General features: G+C 41.1%; 1 protein-coding gene across 3 annotated transcripts in view; it reads right to left on the bottom strand.

Annotated features, from left to right (window-relative positions):
• Positions 1-24657, bottom strand: part of WIPF2 (WAS/WASL interacting protein family member 2) — a 95271-nt gene that overhangs the window by 46790 nt on the left and 23824 nt on the right. For all 3 annotated transcript variants that reach the window (XM_053698338.1, XM_053698358.1, XM_053698348.1), the window contains exons 3-6: positions 16828-16960; positions 2640-2765; positions 972-1595; positions 635-841 (exon numbers count right to left, since the gene is read on the bottom strand). In XM_053698338.1, the coding sequence (XP_053554313.1) occupies positions 635-841; positions 972-1595; positions 2640-2765; positions 16828-16960 (1090 nt within the window). The remainder of the gene's footprint in view (positions 1-634; positions 842-971; positions 1596-2639; positions 2766-16827; positions 16961-24657) is intronic.

The raw sequence follows: 24657 nt of genomic DNA, 5'->3' as shown, positions 1-24657 counted from the left end.
TAAAAGCACAAGAGGGCATTCTACCTCACTGTCAAGTTTTGTGGGTTTATCAGTATAAGCTATAGCACCAACTAGAACCCACAATAAAAGGTGGCATCATTTTATTTTAAATCTACTGAACTGATTCAATTCAGAATTGTCCAGTTTTGTAGTGGTAAACAAAAAATGCCAGAAACTACAGAACCAAAAAACATGGCATTTTCCACTTTCATAGCACCAGACCAAGACTATTTTTGGACAGTCTAACAAAAAAAATTATATACTCTAATTTGTTAATATTCACCTTGTAAATGTTGGTTTCCCCTAATTTATTCTAGTTACATCGTATCCCTGCAACCAATACAATAGAAGAAAGTTTGCCAAAAAAGCAAATGCAATTGAAAACATTTGGGAAGACAAACTATACAGTTTAGAATGCAGATTAATGGTGATGCTTAAAATGATCAGTTTATCAATTACTGTCTATAGGGTTGATCACAATCCTATAGAGAATTGTATCTAATGTTTTCTACATAAACCACTTGAAATCTATGGAGATTGTAGTAGATAAATCATTTAATACTGCTTTCTAAAGGAATGTGATTGATCCCTACCGTATATGTTTATGTTCATTTCAAGGACTTCTCATACTAACCTGCAAAGGATCGCCCCACAGAAACAGAATCTCTGTGCCCGTTCCTGACTGGTGGCGGTGGAGGAGGCCCAGAGGGGGTGCGAGAGGGAGGTGGAGGAGGATGCTTAGCTCTATTTTGAGTAGGTTCGGTGATGCCATGCATTCGGTATGGCGGTGGAGGAGGTGGGGCATCCCGGCCCCCATTACGAATTGCAGGAGGTGGAGGAGCTATAAGATAAAAGGTGTCTGTTAACAAAACCAATTATTTCATATACTGCCCTTCCTGTTAATGGTAGCAACAATGTGACAGAAAAGAAAAATAGAGCACAAAAGCAAAACAAGTTTTGGGTAATCTCACCTGCTCCCCTCCCTGGAGGGTCTCTTGCTGGAGGAGGTGGTCTGTTGCCCCCTGGTGATAAATTGGCAGAGGGAGGCGGAGGGGGTGCAAGTCCCCTCACAGGCCCAGCAGACTTACGGTGAAGTGAGTTATGCCGCTGTGGCAGATCTGGTGCTGGATCATTCATGGGGCTAGACGGCCCATTGTGGGAGACAGGATGATGCCTAGATGGTGGTGGAGGAGGAGGCTGTCCATGGCCAGCAGGGTTTCGGCTACTGATGGGTGAAGGAGGTGGCTTTACAGGTGGTGCAGCTGGTGCTCTATGCCCGGGTGTAGGGGGTAGCGGCTTATCTCTGTTGTAGGATTTGGAGTTCTGTGAGGAGGGAGGAGGTCCTGCTTGGCGACGTCCTGGGGGGGGTGGAGGAGGGGCAGAGGAGCTGTGTTTCATGCCAGGGCTTGTTGCACTTGGGGGACGTGTAAGATCTGGCAGAGATGGGCGATGTGCTCTCCCCATATCAGAAGGAGTGGACCGACTGTTGGAACTATCAGAATCATCTTGTGGACGCCCCCCTGATACAGGAGGACGAGGGGCAGCAGCACGTCCACTAGGGACTTGAAGAGGTGAACGAGCAGACTGGCCGCCCTCTGTTTTATAAAGAAGCAATAAAAAAATAAAAAATGAAAAGAGGAACAAACAAAAATAACATCAGTATTGTTGGTCTTTAAAGGGGAAATCAGTTTGTTACCAAATAATATAATTAAAAACATGTGATAGACAATAGCATATATGAATCTGTGGTATTATATAAACACATTCACTTGCTCTCTCTCTCTGATGTCTGATAACCAATTAAGTGATAGATTATTCCTTAGGCAGCGAATGCATGACCTGTTTATACCCAGCAAATAATGGAGTTTGTTACCTGTGGCTTAAAGGGCTATTACAGTTAAAAGACGGCATGCTCTAATTTGTTAGTGCATATACTTTTAAGACTAGCAGCCCTTCACGTCTGTGTGTGTAACAAAACACATAGAAGTACCACTTAAGAGCAGCAATACCACTGGCCCAATTAGCAACGCTAGTCACACTGTTGACTTGTGCTGCTGAATGGATCAGCCGCAGTCTCCAAATAAGACCAGCAGTACATTGTGTGGGTTAAACAGAGGTGCAGAATTATTATCTTAGCAACACCTTGGGGGGGTGGGAGATTTGCAAGATTTTAGCCCCCAAAGTTAAACTTACCTTGCTTTCCTCCCCAGTCTCTTCTGACCCGGTCTACTTATCAATAGCTTTACCCAGAGCGGGAGCAAGCTACATTTAGTTCGACAGCGCGATTGGGCTCGTGATTAGACAGCACGCTCGCAACGCGCTTTTGAAAAGAAGACCAGATCAGAAGAGGCTGGTGAGGAAAGCAAGATAAGTATAACTTTAGGGGCTTAAATCTCACAAATAGCCCCCCCCCCCCCCAAGGTGTAGATAAGATAATTTTACATAATTCTGCACATAGTGCAGAATTATGTAACATTTTTTAGGTTTACCTTCCCTTTAAAATGACAAGCTCTAACAAATATAGTATATGACAGCGAAATGAATGAATTGTTGATAAAAGTACTATGTCTAATTACTAATGATTGCAGACAGAAGCCAACACAAAAAAGTCACAAGATGAGGGATATTAGGTGTCATACCTTGGCTATCCTTGGCCCCCACAGGGCGTAGTTTAGGAACACCCGCTTGAAAGAGGCCACCTTTAGGCTGTAATGCAGCTCCAGCGCTTGGTGTGAAACCGGATGTCCCTCCTCCACCTTTAGGTTCTGGAAGGGAATTTATTAGAACAGTGGAATATTTATAGTTATCTAATTACACAATTGATCTTTTAGCTAAAAAAAAATAAAAAAAATAATAGAGATTATTTTAGTAAGAAGAAAGTCTATGCAAAGCATTTATGCAGACCAGGTACTGAATTAAAGATTTACAATAAAACACACTTTTGTACAATAGCTCAAAGGAATGATGCGTCCCCTTCACACAACAAAGGTTATGCCACTGAAATATTAGTAGTATCTGTCACTTTAAAAGGACATTAAACACTAAATACATAAAGTTCCCTCTAATCATGGATGTCACCATTTTGGCACCTAGGTTACACTGCAGGTATCTGAAGGAGAGTTGCTGCACTCATGACCAGAGGGAGGCACGGAATAACCTTATCAAATGTATTTAGTGTTAAATGTTGCTTTGCAAACAAGCAATCCAACATTTGTGCTTTATAAAAGGATTTAACCTTTCTACAAAAAGTTAGAATTAAAGCTTGTTCATGAGCAAAACACTCCAGTCATTTTAGAACTATGGCAATAATAAGTTAAAGGGAACAAGACAGTTATGCAATGTTGTCATTGAATAACATATCAGGCAAGTTTTAATGTTTTTAAAACAAACATCCCTTTTAATGCTAAATCCCACCCATTTGCCTTATTTGGAGGAGCCAATCTGAGCTTTAGTCCACAGAAAAGGCTAGCCTTGATCATAATGTTAGTATAAAATAAACCGTTTTGCAGTTATCTAGAAAAGTCAGTTAGGGACATGTATGTAGCATGGTTAGCCTTTGGGAAGTCAGCAGTGTGCATTTCAAGTTCTGAGAATTAGAAACTGCACAATTTTCAAAGCTAAATTACATGAAAAGGGGGCAAAATAAATATTGAAAGTATATTGCAACGTTGTTTCATTATGTATAAAAGTTTTATATAAAAAGCTCAAGGTTTACCGTCTCTTTAAGTACCCTTTGTTTATAGCTACAGGTTTATTAGAAAACTAATTGATACAAATAATTGATAAGTAAAATTAAAGGGACAGTCTAGTTAAAATTAAAAACTTTCATGGTTAAGATAGGCCAAGCAATTGCAAACAACTTTCCTATTTACTTTATTCTCTTGATATTCTTTGTTGAAAGCTAAACCAAGGTAGGCTCATATGTCAAATTCTTTCCGCCTCTTATCTCACTGCATCTTGACAGTTTTTCACAGCGATAGTTCAGGTGCTCCATTTAAGAATCAGCACTGATTGGCTAAAATGCAAGTCTGTCAAAAGAACTGAAATAAGTGGGCCGTCTGCAGAGGCTTAGATACAAGGTAATCACAGAGGTAAAAAGTGTATTAATATAAAAGTGCTGATTATACAAAACTGGGGAATGTGTAATAAAGGTTTTTTTATTTTATTTTTAGTGGTAATTAACTATGGAAGTATAACATTTTATACAATTTTAAGTTTTTAATATCACTTTAAAAAAACATAATTTATGCTTACCTGATAAATTTATTTCTCTTGTAGTGTGTTCAGTCCACGGGTCATCCATTACTTATGGGATATATTCTCCTTCCCAAAAGGAAGTTGCAAGAGGATCACCCAAGCAGAGCTGCTATATAGCTCCTCCCCTCACATGTCATATCCAGTCATTCGACCGAAACAAGACAAGAAAGGAGAAACTATAAGGTGCAGTGGTGACTGGAGTTATAATTTTAAAATTTAGAACCTGCCTTAAAAAGACAGGGCGGGCCGTGGACTGAACACACTACAAGAGAAATAAATTTATCAGGTAAGCATAAATTAGGTTTTCTCTTGTTAAGTGTGTTCAGTCCACGGGTCATCCATTACTTATGGGATACCAATACCAAAGCTAAGTACACGGATGATGGGAGGGACAAGGCAGGAACATTAAACAGAAGGAACCACTGCCTGTAGAACCTTTCTCCCAAAACCAGCCTCCGAAGAAGCGAAAGTGTCAAATTTGTAAAATTTGGAAAAAGTATGAAGTGAAGACCAAGTTGCAGCCTTGCAAATCTGTTCAACAGAGGCCTCATTCTTAAAGGCCTAGGTGGAAGCTACAGCTCTAGTGGAATGAGCTGTAATTCTTTCAGGAGGCTGCTGTCCAGCAGTCTCATAGGCTAAACGTATTATGCTACGAAGCCAAAAAGAGAGAGAGGTAGCCGAAGCCTTTTGACCTCTCCTCTGTCCAGAGTAAACGACAAACAGAGAAGAAGTTTGTCTAAAATCTTTAGTTGCCTGTAAGTAGAACTTCAGAGCACGGACCACGTCTAGATTATGCAAGAGACGTTCCTTCTTTGAAGAAGGATTAGGACATAATGATGGAACAACAATCTCTTGATTGATATTCCTGTTAGAAACAGCCTTAGGCAAAAACCCAGGTTTAGTACGCAGTACTACCTTGTCTGAATGAAAGATCAGATAAGGAGAATCACAATGTAAGGCAGATAACTCAGAGACTCTTCGAGCCGAGGAAATAGCCATCAAAAACAAAACTTTCCAAGATAAAAGCTTAATATCAATGGAATGAAGGGGTTTAAACGGAACACCCTGAAGAACTTTAAGAACCAAGTTTAAGCTCCACGGAGGAGCAACAGCTTTAAACACAGGCTTAATTCTAGCCAAAGCCTGACAAAAGGCCTGGACGTCTGGATTCTCTGCCAGACGTTTGTGCAAAAGAATAGACAGAGCTGAAATCTGTCCCTTTAGCGAACTAGCGGATAAACCCTTTTCTAAACTCTCTTGTAGAAAAGCTAATATCCTAGGAATCCTAACCTTACTCTATGAGTAACTCATGGATTCGCACCAATATAAATATTTACGCCATATCTTATGGTAAATTTTTCTGGTCACAGGTTTCCGAGCCTGTATTAATGTATCAATAACCGAATCCGAAAACCCACGCTTTGATAGAATCTAGCGTTCAATTTCCAGGCAGTCAGCCTCAGAGAAATTAGGTTTGGATGGTTGAAAGGACCCTGAATTAGAAGGTCCTGCCTCAGAGGAAGAGACCATGGTGGACAGGACGACATGTCCACTAGGTCTGCATACCAGGTCCTGCGTGGCCACGTAGGCGCTATCAGAATTACCGATGCCCTCTCCTATTTGATCCTGGCAATCAGCCGAGGTAGCAACGGAAATGGTGGAAACACATAAGCTATGTTGAAAACCCAAGGGGCTGCTAATGCATCTACCAGCACCGCTCCCGGGTCCCTGGACCTGGATCCGTAACAAGGAAGCTTTGCGTTCTGGCGAGATGCCATGAGATCCAGATCCGGTTCGCCCCAACGACGAATCAGTTGAGCAAATACCTCCGGGTGAAGTTCCCACTCTCCCGGATGAAAAGTCTGGCGACTTAGGAAATCCGCCTCCCAGTTCTCTACGCCTGGGATGTAAATCGCTGACAGGTGGCAAGAGTGAGACTCTGCCCAGCGAATTATCTTCGAGACTTCCAACATCGCTAGGGAACTCTTGGTTCCCCCTTGATGATTGATGTAAGCCACAGTCGTGATATTGTCCGACTGAAATCTGATGAACCTCAGTTTTGCTAACTGAGGCCAAGCTAGAAGAGCATTGAATATTGCTCTTAATTCTAGAATGTTTATTGGAAGGAGTTTCTCCTCCTGAGTCCACGATCCCTGAGCCTTCAGGGAATTCCAGACTGCTCCCCAGCCTAGAAGGCTGGCATCCGTTGTTACAATCGTCCAATCTGGTCTGCGAAAGGTCATTCCTTTGGACAGATGAACCGGTGACAACCACCAGAGAAGAGAATCTCTGGTCTCCTGGTCCAGAATTAGCAAAGGGGACAGATCTGAGTAATCCCCGTTCCATTGACTGAGCATGCATAGTTGCAGCGGTCTGAGATGCAGGCACGCAAATGGCACTATGTCCATTGCCGCGACCATTAAGCCGATTACCTCCATGCACTGAGCTACTGATGGGCTTGGAACGGAATGAAGGACACGGCAAGCATTGAGAATCTTTGATAACCTGGACTCCGTCAGGTAAATCTTCATCTCTACAGAATCTATAAGAGTCCCTAGAAAAGGAACCCTTGTGAGTGGTAACAGAGAACTCTTTTCCACGTTCACTTTCCACCCATGCAACCTCAGAAATGCTAGAACTATCTCTGTATGAGACTTTGCATTCTGAAAACTTGACGCTTGTATCAGAATGTCGTCTAGGTACGGAGCCACCGCTATGCCTCGTGGTCTTAGTACCGCCAGAAGTGAGCCCAGAACCTTCGTAAAAATTCTCGGGCCGTGGCTAACCGGAAGGGAAGAGCCACAAACTGGTAATGCCTGTCTAGAAAGGCAAACCTTAGGTACCGATAATGATCTTTGTGAATCGGTATGTGAAGGTAAGCATCCTTTAAGTCCACTGTGGTCATATATTGACCCTCTTGGATCATGGGTAGGATGGTTCGAATGGTTTCCATCTTAAACGATGGTACCCTTAGGAATTTGTTTAAGATCTTTAAGTCCAAGATTGGTCTGAAGGTTCCCTCTTTTTTGGGAACCACAAATAGATTTGAGTAAAATCCTTGTCCCTGTTCCGATCGCGGAACTGAGTGGATCACTCCCATGATTAAGAGGTCTTGTACACATTGTAGAAATGCCTCTCTCTTTACTAGGTTTGTCGATAACCTCGAAAGATGGAACCTCCCTTGTGGAGGAGAGGTTTTGAAATCCAGAAGGTATCCCTGAGATATAATCTTTAACGTCCAGGGATCCTGCACATCTCTTGCCCAAGCCTGGGCAAAGAGAGAAAGTCTGCCCCCCACTAAATCCGTCTCCGGATAGGGGGCCCTGTCTTCATGCTGTCTTAGGGGCGGGAGTAGGCTTTCTGGCCTGCTTGCCCTTGTTCCATGACTGGTTGCCTTTCCAACCCTGTCTAACGAGCAGTAGTTCCTTCCTGTTTTGGAGCGGAGGAAGTCGATGCTGCTCCTGCCTTGAAGTTACGAAAGGCACGAAAATTAGACTGTTTGGCCTTTGGTTTGGCCCTGTCCTGAGGAAGGGCGTGGCCCTTACCTCCCGTAATGTCAGCAATAATTTCCTTCAAGCCGGGCCCGAATAAGGTCTGCCCTTTGAAAGGAATGTTAAGTAGCTTAGACTTGGAAGTTACATCCGCTGACCATGATTTAAGCCAGAGAGCTCTGCGCGCCTGTATGGCGAATCCGGAATTTTTAGCCGTAAGTTTGGTTAGATGTACTACGGCATCTGAAACAAACGCATTAGCTTGCTTAAGGGTTCTAACTTTGCTCAAAGCCTCATCCAACGGCTTTGTGCGAATCGCCTCTTCCAGAGACTCAAACCAGAATGCCGCTGCAGCCGTGACAGGCGCAATGCATGCAAGAGGCTGCAATATAAAACCCTGTTGAACAAACATTTTCTTAAGATAACCCTCTAATTTTTTATCCATTGGATCTGAGAAAGCACAGCTATCCTCCACCGGGATAGTGGTACGCTTGGCTAACGTAGAAACTGCTCCCTCCACCTTAGGGACCGTCTGCCATAAGTCTCGTGTGGTGGCGTCTATAGGGAACATTTTTCTAAATATCGGGGGAGGGGAAAAAGGCACACCGGGTCTATCCCACTCCTTACTAATAATTTCTGTAAGTCTTTTTGGTATAGGAAAAAACAGAATTTATGTTTACCTGATAAATTACTTTCTCCAACGGTGTGTCCGGTCCACGGCGTCATCCTTACTTGTGGGATATTCTCTTCCCCAACAGGAAATGGCAAAGAGCCCAGCAAAGCTGGTCACATGATCCCTCCTAGGCTCCGCCTTCCCCAGTCATTCGACCGACGTAAAGGAGGAATATTTGCATAGGAGAAATCATATGATACCGTGGTGACTGTAGTTAGAGAAATTAAATCATCAGACCTGATTAAAAAACCAGGGCGGGCCGTGGACCGGACACACCGTTGGAGAAAGTAATTTATCAGGTAAACATAAATTCTGTTTTCTCCAACATAGGTGTGTCCGGTCCACGGCGTCATCCTTACTTGTGGGAACCAATACCAAAGCTTTAGGACACGGATGATGGGAGGGAGCAAATCAGGTCACCTAGATGGAAGGCACCACGGTTTGCAAAACCTCTCTCCCAAAAATAGCCTCAGAAGAAGCAAAAGTATCAAATTTGTAAAATTTGGTAAAAGTGTGCAGTGAAGACCAAGTCGCTGCCTTACATATCTGATCAACAGAAGCCTCGTTCTTGAAGGCCCATGTGGAAGCCACAGCCCTAGTGGAATGAGCTGTGATTCTTTCAGGAGGCTGCCGTCCGGCAGTCTCATAAGCCAATCTGATGATGCTTTTAAGCCAAAAAGAGAGAGAGGTAGAAGTTGCTTTTTGACCTCTCCTTTTACCAGAATAAACAACAAACAAGGAAGATGTTTGTCTGAAATCCTTTGTAGCCTCTAAATAGAATTTTAGAGCACGAACTACATCCAAATTGTGCAACAAACGTTCCTTCTTTGAAACTGGATTCGGACACAAAGAAGGCACAACTATCTCCTGGTTAATATTTTTGTTAGAAACAACTTTTGGAAGAAAACCAGGTTTAGTACGCAAAACCACCTTATCTGCATGGAACACCAGATAAGGAGGAGAACACTGCAGAGCAGATAACTCTGAAACTCTTCTAGCAGAAGAAATTGCAACCAAAAATAAAAACTTTCCAAGATAATAACTTAATATCTACGGAATGTAAGGGTTCAAACGGAACCCCTTGAAGAACTGAAAGAACTAAATTGAGACTCCAAGGAGGAGTCAAAGGTTTGTAAACAGGCTTGATTCTAACCAGAGCCTGAACAAAAGCCTGAACATCTGGCACAGCCGCCAGCTTCTTGTGAAGTAAAACAGATAAAGCAGAAATCTGTCCCTTCAAAGAACTTGCAGATAATCCTTTCTCCAAACCCTCTTGTAGAAAGGATAGAATCTTAGGAATTTTTACCCTGTTCCATGGGAATCCTTTCGATTCGCACCAACAGATATATTTCTTCCATACTTTATGGTAAATTTTCCTAGTTACAGGCTTTCTAGCCTGAATAAGAGTATTAATGACAGAATCTGAGAACCCACGCTTTGATAAAATCAAGCGTTCAATCTCCAAGCAGTCAGTTGGAGTGATGCCAGATTCGGATGTTCGAACGGACCTTGAACAAGAAGGTCCCGTCTCAAAGGTAGCTTCCATGGTGGAGCCGATGACATATTCACCAGGTCTGCATACCAAGTTCTGCGTGGCCACGCAGGAGCTATCAAGATCACCGAAGCCCTCTCTTGATTGATCCTGGCTACCAGCCTGGGAATGAGAGGAAACGGTGGGAACACATAAGCTAGGTTGAAGGTCCAGGGCGCTACTAGTGCATCTACTAGAGTCGCCTTGGGATCCCTGGATCTGGACCCGTAGCAAGGAACCTTGAAGTTCTGACGAGACGCCATCAGATCCATGTCTGGAATGCCCCAAAATTGAGTTATTTGGGCAAAGATTTCCGGATGGAGTTCCCACTCCCCCGGATGAAATGTCTGACGACTCAGAAAATCCGCTTCCCAATTTTCCACTCCTGGGATGTGGATTGCAGACAAGTGGCAGGAGTGAAGCTCCGCCCATTGAATTACTTTGGTCACTTCTTCTTCCATCGCCAGGGAACTCCTTGTTCCCCCCTGATGGTTGATATATGCAACAGTCGTCATGTTGTCTGATTGAAACCTTATGAATTTGGCCTTTGCTAGTTGAGGCCAAGCCTTGAGAGCATTGAATATCGCTCTCAGTTCCAGAATGTTTATCGGGAGAAGAGATTCTTCCCGAGACCATAGACCCTGAGCCTTCAGGTGTTTCCAGACCGCGCCCCAGCCCACCAGGCTGGCGTCGGTCGTTACAATGACCCACTCTGGTCTTCTGAAGCTCATCCCTTGGGACAGGTTGTCCAGGGTCAGCCACCAACGGAGTGAATCTCTGGTCCTCTGATCTACTTGGATCGTCGGGGACAAATCTGTATAATCCCCATTCCACTGTCTGAGCATGCACAGTTGTAATGGTCTTAGATGAATTCGCGCAAAAGGAACTATGTCCATTGCCGCAACCATCAAACCTATTACTTCCATGCACTGCGCTATGGAAGGAAGAAGAACAGAATGAAGTACTTGACAAGAGCTTAGAAGTTTTGATTTTCTGGCTTCTGTCAGAAAAATCTTCATTTCCAAGGAGTCTATTATTGTTCCCAAGAAGGGAACTCTTGTTGACGGGAATAGAGAACTTTTTTCTACGTTCACTTTCCACCCGTGAGATCTGAGAAAGGCTAGGACAATGTCCGTATGAGCCTTTGCTTGTGGTAGAGACGACGCTTGAATCAGTATGTCGTCCAAGTAGGGTACTACTGCAATGCCCCTTGGCCTTAGCACCGCTAGAAGGGACCCTAGTACCTTTGTGAAAATTCTTGGAGCAGTGGCTAGTCCGAATGGAAGTGCCACAAACTGGTAATGCTTGTCCAGAAAGGCGAATCTTAGGAACCGATGATGTTCCTTGTGGATAGGAATATGTAGATACGCATCCTTTAAATCCACCGTGGTCATGAATTGACCTTCCTGGATGGTAGGAAGAATTGTCCGAATGGTTTCCATCTTGAACGATGGGACCTTGAGAAATTTGTTTAGGATCTTGAGATCCAAAATTGGCCTGAATGTTCCCTCTTTTTTGGGAACTATGAACAGATTGGAGTAAAACCCCATCCCTTGTTCTCCTAATGGAACAGGATGAATCACTCCCATTTTTAACAGGTCTTCTACACAATGTAAGAATGCCTGTCTTTTTATTTGGTCTGAAGACAATTGAGACCTGTGGAACCTTCCCCTTGGGGGTAGTTCCTTGAATTCCAGGAGATAACCTTGAGAAACTATTTCTAGCGCCCAAGGATCCTGAACATCTCTTGCCCAAGCCTGAGCGAAGAGAGAGAGTCTGCCCCCCACCAGATCCGGTCCCGGATCGGGGGCCAGCATCTCATGCTGTCTTGGTAGCGGTAGCGGGCTTCTTGGCCTGCTTACCTTTGTTCCAGCCTTGCATCGGTCTCCAGGCTGGCTTGGTTTGAGAAGAATTACCCTCTTGCTTAGAGGATGTAGAATTTGAGGCTGGTCCGTTTCTGCGAAAGGGACGAAAATTTGTTTTAATTTTAGCCTTAAAAGACCTATCCTGAGGAAGGGCGTGGCCCTTTCCCCCAGTGATGTCTGAAATAATCTCTTTCAAGTCAGGGCCAAACAGCGTTTCCCCTTGAAAGGGATGTTAAGCAATCTGTTCTTGGAGGACACATCCGCTGACCAAGACTTCAGCCAAAGCGCTCTGCGCGCCACAATAGCAAAACCTGAATTTTTCGCCGCTAATCTAGCTAATTGCAAAGTGGCGTCTAAGGTAAAAGAGTTAGCCAACTTAAGTGCTTGAACTCTGACCATAACCTCCTCATAAGAGGATGCTTGATTGAGCGACTTTTCTAGTTCCTCGAACCAGAAACACGCTGCTGTAGTGAAAGGAACAATGCATGAAATTGGTTGTAGAAGGTAACCTTGCTGAACAAACATCTTTTTAAGCAAACCCTCTAATTTTTTATCCATAGGATCTTTGAAAGCACAACTATCTTCTATAGGGATAGTGGTGCGTTTGTTTAGAGTAGAAACCGCCCCCTCGACCTTGGGGACTGTCTGCCATAAGTCCTTCCTGGGGTCGACCATAGGAAATAATTTCTTAAATATAGGGGGAGGGACAAAAGGTATGCCGGGCCTTTCCCATTCTTTATTTACAATGTCCGCCACCCGCTTGGGTATAGGAAAAGCTTCGGGGGGCACCGGGACCTCTAGGAACCTGTCCATCTTACATAATTTCTCTGGAATGACCAAATTGTCACAATCATCCAGAGTAGATAACACCTCCTTAAGCAGAGCGCGGAGATGTTCCAATTTAAATTTAAATGTAATAACGTCAGGTTCAGCTTGTTGAGAAATTTTTCCTGAATCTGAAATTTCTCCCTCAGACAAAACCTCCCTAGCCCCTTCAGACTGGTGTAAGGGCATGTCAGAACCATTATCATCAGCGTCCTCATGCTCTTCAGTATCTAAAACAGAGCAGTCGCGCTTTCGCTGATAAGTGGGCATTTTGGCTAAAATGTTTTTAATAGAATTATCCATTACAGCCGTTAATTGTTGCATAGTAAGGAGGATTGGCGCACTAGATTCACTAGGGACCTCCTGAGTGGGCAAGACTGGTGTAGACATAGAAGGAGATGATGCAGTACCATGCTTACTCCCCTCACTTAAGGAATCATTTTGGGCAACATTATTATCAGTGGCATCATTGTCCCTACTTTGTTTGTCACATTCATCACATATATTTAAATGGAGAGGAACCTTGGCTTCCGAACATACAGAACATCGTCTATCTGATAGTTCAGACATGTTAATAGGCATAAACTTGATAACAAAGCACAAAAAACGTTTTAAAATAAAACCGTTACTGTCTCTTTAAATTTTAAACTGAACACACTTTTTTACTGAATATACGCAAAAGTATGAAGGAAATGTTCAAAATTCACCAAAATTTCACCACAGTGTCATAAAGCCTTAAAAATATTGCACACCAAATTTGAAAGCTTTAACTCTTAAAATAACGGAACCGGAGCCGTTTTTACATTTAACCCCTATACAGTCCCTGGTATCTGCTTTGCTGAGACCCAACCAAGCCCAGAGGGGAATACGATACCAAATGACGCCTTCAATAAGCTTTTTCAGTGGATCTGAGCTCCTCACACATGCATCTGCATGCCTTGCTTCTCAAAAACAACTGCGCATTAGTGGCGCGAAAATGAGGCTCTGCCTAGGACTAGAAAAGGCCCCCAGTGAAAAAGGTGTCCAATACAGAGCCTGCCGTTTTTTTAATAAAATTCCCAAGATTAAAATAACTCTCCAAAGTTATAAACCATTAAATATGCTTATAAAGTAATCGTTTTGGCCCAGAAAAATGTCTACCAGTCTTTAAAGCCCTTGTGAAGCCCTTTTATTCTTATATTGAAAATTAAGAAAATGGCTTACCGGATCCCATAGGGAAAATGACAGCTTCCAGCATTACCAAGTCTTGTTAGAAATGTGTCATACCTCAAGCAGCCAAAGTCTGCTCACTGTTTCCCCCAACTGAAGTTAATTCCTCTCAACAGTCCTGTGTGGAAACAGCCATCGATTTTAGTAACGGTTGCTAAAATCATTTTCCTCTTACAAACAGAAATCTTCATCTCTTTTCTGTTTCAGAGTAAATAGTACATACCAGCACTATTTTAAAATAACAAACTCTTGATAGAAGACTAAAAACTACATTTAAACACCAAAAAACTCTGAGCCATCTCCGTGGAGATGTTGCCTGTGCAACGGCAAAGAGAATGACTGGGGAAGGCGGAGCCTAGGAGGGATCATGTGACCAGCTTTGCTGGGCTCTTTGCCATTTCCTGTTGGGGAAGAGAATATCCCACAAGTAAGGATGACGCCGTGGACCGGACACACCTATGTTGGAGAAACGTCAGTACACACCGGTACCGCATAGTATCTATCCAACCTACACAATTTCTCTGGAATTGCCACCGTGTCGCAATCATTCAGAGCCGCCAATACCTCCCCTAGTAACACACGGAGGTTCTCAAGCTTAAATTTAAAATTTGAAATTTCTGAATCCGGTCTCCCCGGATCAGAACCGTCACCGACAGAATGAAGCTCACCGTCCTCATGTTCTGCAAATTGTGACGCAGTATCAGACATGGCTCTCGTGTCATCAGCGCGCTCTGTCCTTAACCCAGAGCTATCGCGTTTGCCCCTTAATTCGGGCATATTATATAATACTTCTTTCATAACATTAGCCATATCATGTAAAGTGATTTGTAAGGGCCTAGATGTACTTGGCGTCTCAATCCTACGCATCTCCCGAGCGGGAGACGCAGGTACTGACACGTGAGGAGAGTTAGGCGGCATAACTTCCCCCTCGTTGTCTGGTGATAGTTTCTTTATCGGTACAGATTGACTTTTATTCAAAGCAATATCAATACAATTGGTACACATCGTTCTATTGGGCTCCACATTGGCTTTTGAACATGATGAACAAACAGTTTCCTCTGAATCAGACATGTTTAAACAGACTTAGCAATGAAACTAGCAAGCTTGGAAATCACTTTCAATAAGTTTACAAGCAATATAAAAAACGCTGCAGCGCTTCAAAAATACAGATATAATTAAACAATTCTTAACAAGAAGTGTATTATTAGCAGAGGATTGCACCCATTAGCAAAAGGATGATTAACCCCTCAATACCCAAAACGGATAAAACAGATATCAATTAAGATTTAACGCTTTTAATCACAGTCAGCACACTGTCACAGATCTGCTGTGATTGATTACCTCCCTCACAAATGAATTTTGCAGACCCCTGAGCTCTCTAGAGACGTCCTGGATCAAGGAGGAAGAAGCAGGAAGACTGTGCAAGAATTTTAACTGCGCAACAAGGCGCTAAAACAAGGTCCCTCCCACTCCTATCACAACAGTGGGAGCCCTGATATAACAGTTTCCATGCAGAAAAATATGTTAGCCATGTGGAAAAAAATCATGCCCAAAGCGATTTATCACCAAAGTACCTCACAAAAACAAATAACATGCCAGTAAACGTTTTATTAAAAAACAACATTTTCCAATGTCATGCAAAGCTATCACTAAGCCTGCTACCAGTCGCTACCACTGCAGATAAGGCTTAAGTATTATTTCAGTTTTAACAGTATTTTCTCAGTAAAATTCTAGTCCCTAGAAAATAACTCGACTGCGCATACATTTATCAGCCTGATACCAATTGCCACTACTGCATTTAAGGCTGTACTTACATCATACGGTAACAGCAGTATTTTCTTAGTCAATTCCATTCCCAGAAAATAAAGTACTGCACATACCTCATTTGCGGAGGACCCCGCATGCTATTCCCAGTTTCTGAAGTTACCCCACTCCTCAGAATGTCGAGAACAGCCAGTGGATCTTAGTTACGCCTGCTAAGATCATAGAAAAAAAACGCAGGCAGTTTCTTCTTCCAAATACTGCCTGAGATAGAAAAACAGCACACTCCGGTGCCATTTAAAATAACAAACTTTTGATTGAAGAATAGTTAAGTAAAAACTCCAGCTCCTCTCGCGACCTCCTTCTTTGTTGAGGGTTGCAAGAGAATGACTGGATATGACATGTGAGGGGAGGAGCTATATAGCAGCTCTCCTTGGGTGATCCTCTTGCAACTTCCTGTTGGGAAGGAGAATATATCCCATAAGTAATGGATGACCCGTGGACTGAACACACTTAACAAGAGAAAAAGTAACTACAGTATAGGCCACTAAAGTTGGGTGTCGAAGTTTTGTATCGGGTATAAAAAAAAACTAAAACACGAACAAAAGGGCACATAGCAAACTATTAGACAAGATGTAATGTAGGTGATAGAATTGTTTTTGCCAATATTAAAAGGGACAGTTCACCCAAAAAATGTCTCCCCTTTAAATTGTTCCCAATGATTCATTTTACCTGCTGGAGCGTTTTAAATTGTTTACAAGTAGCTCCTTTACCCCTATTTTGGCCTTTGAAATAGCCGATTTAGCCTGTGGTATCCCAACCTATACCGAAAGTTTCTATACTGGAGAATATTCTATTGAATAGCCTAAGTAAACACAGCCAGCAGAAGAGATTACACTCTCAGTGGGGGGCATGATAGTTAAGAAATAAAATAATAATTTTCCAATGTTCTCTCTAAGTTTTCTAGACAAATATAAGATAAGGAAGCAAGTGTGTGTACACAAAGTGATAACATAATGAGATCTGATATTACCTGAAGCTCAACCCATTGTAATAGGCTGTGGTTTAAAAGCATAAAACCAGCTACTTCATATACACAAATAAACCGAAAAATGCAATTTCTCATAAATGTTATACTTTCATATAAAAACAATTTTACAGTGTACTGTCCCTTTTACAAGAGAATCAAAATACAAACAAAGTATTAACACATACTATCAATAATTGGCGCACTCCTGTCATTCACCGCTGCCACCTTCTTCAATCTTGCCCCCTTACAGATGTCATTCAGAAGAGCTCCTCGACCCTTCTGCTCATCACGGCTCAGTTTTGGTGGCTCAGTATTCGCCTAGTGATAGAAAAAAGCAAGTGTGAAAAGCGGTTCTTTATGTATCACATTTTGTTTTTTTATGGATTACCCGATAAAGGAATTTCTTTTATGATGGGTAGAGTCTACAAGTCATCACGTGTCAGAATATTCCCCTCCTGACCATTAGAAGACAAAAAAGACACCCCAACACACCACTTCTATGACCCTCACATATAGCTAAGTAGATGAGGAAAAAAAGAAAAAAGCAGGAAAGATAAAGTGGGGCTAAGAAGCGCAAAACAAGTACTGCTGCCACCTGAACAAAAACAAAGGGCGGAGCTTGTGGCCTCTTACCATCATGAAAGAAATTAAAGGGACAGTAAACACCAATTTTCATCTAGTATAAAACTTACTTAGAAGCTCCCAGTTTAACACTGTTAGGTTGAATGGGATACCCACTGAAAGGGGCTGGGAAAACAATAAGAGCAGAACCCCCCCCCCCCCCCCCCCCCACGTGGAAAGACAGAAACCGGAGCCTGCAGGATTCTGTGAACGCGTTTATACATCTGACACTGTGGGGCTTGGTTAGGATTCTGAAAATCATCGCAATGTTATTAAAAATAAGCAAAACTATATAGGTTTATAAAAAAAACCACTACCAGATGGGCTATATAAATGGATCTACAAAACATTTATGCAAAGAAAAATCTAGTGTACATCAATTTTCATTTAACTGCATGTAATAGACACTACTACAAAGAATAATATGCACAGACACTGATCTAAAAATCCAGTTTAAAACCTTTTACAAACTTACTTAGAAGCTCCCACTTCAGCATTGTTGATGATGTAGTCTGGGATACCCACTGAAAGGGGCCGTGTAAACAAAAAGATTAGACACTTCCCAACCCCCCCTCCCTGCATATGAAAAGAAAGATAAACAGGAGCCTGCAGGAGTATGTAAACGTGTGTATACATCTAATACTGTGGGGCTTGGTTAGGAGTCTGAAAATCCCCTAAACAGAGATTTTCAGACTGTTCTTAAAATATATAAGAAAAACCTATACATTTTTATAAAAACACTACCAGATGGTCCATATAAATGGATCATCTACAAAACATTTATGCAAATAAAAAAATCAAGTGTACAATGACCCTTTAAAGCTTTAATCTAAGCTGCTAAAGTAACAGCCATTTTCTGACCTCTGCAAGGCACAGAAAAAGGGAGGGAAAAAAAAAAAAAAAAAGTCTGAAATAGTTTGTAGCTTCCACATAATATCGAGCTCTTCATCCAAGTTGTGGAGAATTCTTAGGAGCTGAACAATAAGAAGGATCCACAATTTCCTGACTGATAGTATCTGTAGATACCACCTTGGTAAGAAAGAAATAACTAGTGTGAAGAACAGCCATATCGTGATGGGGGGGGGGGGGGGGAGTAAATCAGAAGAAGAGGTTTGCATGACAAAGCTGATAGCTCAGAAACCCTTCTAGCAAAAGATATAGCTAAAAGAAAAAGAACCTTCCAGGATAAAAGCTGAAGGTCTACAACAGTGTTTCTCAAACATGGTCCTCGCGTACCGCCAACAGGCCTAGTTTTCACTATAGCTGAACTAGTGCACAGGTGAAATAATCAGCCGATGGGTTAAAGCAGGTTAGTAACCATGGTTACTGATCAGCTGATTACTTCACCTGTGCACTAGTTCAGCTATAATGAAAACCAGGCCTGTTGGGGGGTACGTGAGGAAAGCTTTTGGGAAACACTGGTTAAAACCATGTACCAGCTCAAAATAAGGCGTTTTGAAGAACCCTCAAAACTAGATTAAGATTCCAAAGAGAGGAAACTGGCCTGAAAGTTAGGAATTTTCAGAACAAAGGATATTCCAGCCTCCAAAATTCTTTAAAAGTACCTTTATTTACACATAGGGTCCTCAGCAGCAAACATACAACGTTTCAAGCCAACAGGCTCTTAGTCATGTATAATTGGACATACACAGGTAAATGCCTTTATATACCCTCACCTGTTATTCATCATCTTGTGATAAACTAATTGCACAACAGTGCCATCTTGTGGATACAAAAATCAATGTATCTCAGAGTTACCACAGGAAGAGAATAAATGTATATACAGAACATATTTAAAAAAACATAAAACCCATGTATATATATATATATTTAAAAAAGGTATTGTGCACAACCTTTACAAAAACAATTTGATCAACTCAGTAATGTCTTACATATTATCTTAGCAATCTAATATCCTAGAAAAGAGATTTATAAAGAATACTTTTTTAGAAAAAAAAAAAAAAAAAAGACTCCAATCAAAATCCTTATTCATCCCTTTTGGCCTCATTGTTTCCAATTTATATATCCAAAACATTTCCCTGGTTTTTAATAATCGTTCCCTATCTCCACCTTTTCTAGGCCTGTCTACCTGTTCTAGGATTTGAAACCTAAGTTGGCTGATGTTATGACCCATAGAGAGGAAGTGAGAGGAAACTGGAGCTTCTTTATTTTTACATCTTATATTAAACTTATGTTCAGTTATCCTCTCCCTTACCTCTCTACAGGTCTCGCCAATATAAATTTGGCCACATGGGCATTTGATAAGATAAACACAATGTGTTATCCTGCAGGTTAAATATTTATTGATTTTAAATTTCTTCAGATTGATGGGGTGATTGAAATTCTTTCCTTTTATCATGGAACCACAGTTGCTGCAATTCAGACATGGGTAGCAACCATGTCTCTTAGGGCCTATAGTTCTTTGATTATCTTATTTCCGGCTACCAATGTCTGAATGCACCAATACTCCCTGTACCTGATACTCCGATTCCTCTTGTAAGCTACCATTGGATTCTCTTTAAAATCAATAACCTCAGCATTACAGTCCTTCAAAATATGCCAGTGATTTTATTACTTAACCTATTAAATTGTGTGACAAAAATCATACGATTTACTTTGTTTCTTGTTTTTCTTCTCTCCATCTATATCCTTAGTGATTACATCTAGTTGTTCTGCAATTAATGTAGGGGGATAGTCTCTATTAATGAATTTGTTGGCCATCTGTTCCAGCCTATAATTACATTGGTCTTTATCTGATACAATATGTTTTACTCTAGTAAAATGGCGTCTTGGAATAGCCTTAAATATACTTTCAGGGTGATAACTGCCATATTTTAGCAGATTATTTCTATCAGTACTCTTGGTATAGAGATCTGTATTCAAAAATCCTCCTTTATTGTATAGATATGTATCCAAGTATTCAATACCCATTTCGTTCATATTTAGAGTAAACTTAAGTCCTGTGACTGAATTGTTCATATGGCAGTTATCACCCTGAAAGTATGTTTAAAGGGACATGAAACCCAAATTTTTTCTTTCATGATTTAGAAAGAGCATACATTTATAAACAACTTTCTAATTTACTTCTATTATCTATTTTGCTTCATTCTCTTGATATTCTTTGCTGAAAAGCATATCTAGATATGCTTAGTAGCTGCCGATTGGTAGCTGCACATAGATGCCTCCTGTGATTGGTTCACCGTGTGCATCGCTATTTCTTCATTAAAGTATATCTAAAGAATGAAGCAAATTAGGCAATAGAAGTAAATTGGAATGTTGTTTAAAATTATATTCTCTACCTTAATCATGAAAGAAAATGTTTGGGTGTAGTGTCCCTTTAAGGCTATTCCAAGAAGCCAATTTACTAGAGTAAAACGTATTGTATCAGATAAAGACCAATGTAATTTTAGGCTGGAACAGATAAAACAGTTAATTATAGGCTGGAACAGTAAAAATAAAGAAGCTCCAGTTTCCTCTCACTTCCTCTCTATGGGTCATAACATCAGCCAACTTAGGTTTCAAATCCTAGAACAGGTAGACAGGCCTAGAAGAGGTGGAGATAGGGAATGATTATTAAAAACCAGGGAAATGTTTTGGATATATAAATTGGAAACAATGAGGCCAAAAGGGATGAATAAGGATTTTGATTGGAGTCTTTTTTCTAAAAAAGTATTCTTTATAAATCTCTTTTCTATTAGATTGCTAACATAATATGTAAGACATTATTGAGTTGATCAAATTGTTTTTGTAAAGGTTGTGCACAATACCTCTTTTTAAATATATATACATGGGTTTTATGGGGTTTTTTTTTAAATAATATGTTCTGTATATACATTTATTCTCTTCCTGTGTTAACTCTGAGATACATTGATTTTTGTATCCACAAGATGGCACTGTTGTGCAATTAGTTTAACACAGGATGATGAATAACAGGTGAGGGTATATAAAGGCATTTACCTGTGTATGTCCAATTATACATGACTAAGAGCCTGTTGGCTTGAAACGTTGTATGTTTGCTGTTGAGGACCCTATGTGGAAATAAAGGTTCTTTTAAAGAATTTTGGAGGCTGGAATATCCTTTGTTCTTGGATTGCTTTTGGGACCTGGCAAGTCCTTTATTCCGTGCTCCAATGAAAAAGAAAGATAAAGGTGTGCTGTTTTCCTAACTCCTTGGGTGAATAGTCAGGAATTTTAGCAAATTTTCTTATGAAACAAAACAGAACAAGTCTGAGTAGACCAAACTCCCCTGTGCTCTCTGAGACCCCCTCTGATTGCACCACAACCTAACAGGCTGGCATTTGTGGATATTACTATCAACACCATGAAGAAAGGAGGCTCCTGGAACCAAGGACTGGTTAATCTGTCACCAAGTTAAGGACCATCTTGTTCTTGTGATCTAACAATCCTCAGACAGACTCGTGGCCCCCATTCCATTGATGCTGCATCTGCAATTGGAGGGCCGAAGATTAAATTTGGCAAATGGAACTGCATCTGAAGAAGCCACCATGAAACCCACAAGTTCCATGCACTAAGCAACAGAAGGGAGAAGTTTCAGCTGCAGAAGGACACAGGCCTGTTGCAGCTTCATTCTGCACTGATCTTTCAGAGACAAATACATAGTCATGGAATTGATTATGAACCCCAGAAAAGACACATGGGTCTGAGGAATAAGAGCTTTTTGGAAGATTTATTTTGTAACCGAAAAGTAACTGAAGAACATTCTGAGCCTGAACACCATCAAAGTAAGGAACTACATAAATTATCTGAGCTTGAACTAGAGACAACAGAGCTCCCAGTACTTTTGTAAACACTATGGAAGCTGTAGCCAGACCAAAATTGGTCATGCGTGTCTAGAAAAGCAAATCTCAGGAACTTGACATGATCCCTGTGGACATAAACTGACCCTCCTACATTAAAGGAAGTAAAGTGTGAATTGTTTCCATTTTGGTACTATAAAGAGATTTCAATAAAACCCCTGTTTTAATTATGTAGTTGAAACTGGATGAATAACTCCAATGATTTCCAGATCTCTCACACAAGTCAAAATAAGCTTGGGCCTTTAAAGGGATAGTAAACCCCAAAATGTTCTTTTATGATTCAGATAGAACATACAATTTTAAACAACTTTCCAATTTAATTATATTATCAAATTTTCTTCATTCTCTTGTTATCCATTGCTGAGGGGACAGCATTGCACTACTGACAGGAAGCTGAGAATATCTATTTAATCAATCACAAGAGACAAATGTGTGCAGGCACCAATTAGCAGCAGCTCCCACTAGTGTATATGTGCGTATTCATTTTTTAACAAGGGATATTAAGAGAACGAAGCACATATGAAAATAGAAGTGAATTTAAAAGCGTCTTAACATGACATGCTCTATCTGAATCATGCAAGTTTCATTTTGACTTTCCTATCCTGTTAATGGATCTCGAGGCACTCAAAACAGAAATAATTTTCCCCGAGGAGGACTAGAACGAAAGCTTATTCGATACACCAGGGGATTGAGTTGCAATACCCAGGGATCCTGAACAGATCTTTCCCGAAAGAGACTCAATCTGCCCCCCAACAGAGACTGATCTCATCCAGCGTGGTTTCCCCAGAAACAAGTTCTTATTTTACCACATAGCAATGGCAGCGGCGACACAGGCTACACTGACTAAGCCTAAACATAAAACCTGCAAGCTGACAGAATCGCCTATGAGAACCTTCAAGTTTTTTTTTATCCAAAAGATCCTTAAAAGAGGAACTATCTTCCAAGGGAATAGTGGTAAGTCTGGAAATGTGGAAATAGCTGCATCTACCTTAGGAACAGTTTCCCAAATCCCTGAATTAAAAAGGACACTCAAGTTAAAATTAAACTTTCATTATTCACATAGAGCATGCAATTTTAAACAACTTTCCAATTTACTTCCATTAAAAAAAAAAAGTGTAGTCTTTTTATATTTAAACTTTGAGTCACCAGCTCCTACTGAGCATGTGCAAAAATTCACATAAGCGTATATGCATTTGTGATTGGCTGATGGCTATCACATGGTACGTGTATACATTTGTGATTGGCTGAAGGCTGTCACATGGTACAGGGGGAGTGGAAATAGACATAACTTTTAAAATTGTCAGAAAAAGAATCTACTATTTATTTGAAGTTCAGAATAAGTGCTATTGCATTGTCTTGTTATCTTGCATTTGTTGATTATGAAAATATACTGTGTTGAGTGGTCCTTTAACAGATGGGAGAGGAAACAGATTTACATTTGTTTAATGGAACAAAAGGAATACCTGGCTTCTGCAACATGATCAATCCTCTTAATAGGTTGCTCGACTGCAGCAGGACAATCCTCTACCTCTAAAGCAATTAAAACTTCTCGCAATAAGAATGAACATTTGAAATTAAACACATTATCTGCTACAGAAGCAGGGCCCTGAGACTCTGATGACTTTCTTATTCTGAGGATAATTTCTGAGTCAGAGACACCCCTATCATTTCTGGGTAATTTAGAGTGGCCGCTCCTAAGGGAAGTCCCTGATGAGCTAACGACCAAAGATGGATCTCCCCTTCAAATCATTGCAAACATCTATACTTAATAGTTAGAGGCAGGAAGTTTTGGAGAAGGTTCAGATGAACTCTCCTGGGAGCAACTCTGACACAGCACATAAAGGGTTTAATAAAATTTGTACCCCAAACTTTAAGTCAGGCTCTAATGAACAGAGTGCCTTGCCACTTCCACCGGTCTTGAGAACCTTCCTACACGCTGTGAATGTTACAGTAACACAGGAACAAGAAAGGATTATAAAACACAAAAGGTGAGCTAAAAAGCATGCTAAAACCATTAATCCTTAGCGAGACTGCACTACTGGTGAGCACAAAAGCTAAAAACACAAAGGTAACTAGCAGACATTTAGCAGGTTTATTTGTGGGCTGTGGATCCACAAAGAGCAGCTCACTGTAGACGAGGGGATTAGTGGACAAGTCCACATTTCACCTAGGAGACCTGCTATACAGCCTGGCTGATAACTCCTTGTCTGTCCCTCTGAATGGCGGGTTACTGTGAGGAGGATTTGGGCTTCAGATAGGTTAGAGTATCCCCTTTCAAACAATGAGTAGATCTTGCACTTCACTTTCACCTCACTCCTGATCAAGAAGGCAAAAGACAATGACTGAGGATAATGGGAAGTGGGAGGTATTTAAAGCTCTGGTGTGTAGGGCTGTCGCTTGCTTCCCCTAGTGGTCAGGAGGGGAATATTCCAGCCTTGATGACTCATGGACTCTTACCATCTTATGAAAAAAAAATGTGTATTTTTAAGTGGTGGGGGTTCGAAAGACAGTGATATACAAAGCATAGGTCACAAACTTGCAATTGTAAAAATAGGAAAGAATTAAATTGTGCATCTC

The sequence above is a fragment of the Bombina bombina genome, chromosome 1 (assembly GCF_027579735.1).
Source record: "Bombina bombina isolate aBomBom1 chromosome 1, aBomBom1.pri, whole genome shotgun sequence".
Taxonomy (NCBI): Eukaryota; Metazoa; Chordata; class Amphibia; order Anura; family Bombinatoridae; genus Bombina; species Bombina bombina.
This window is presented reverse-complemented; position numbering and strand designations above follow the sequence as displayed.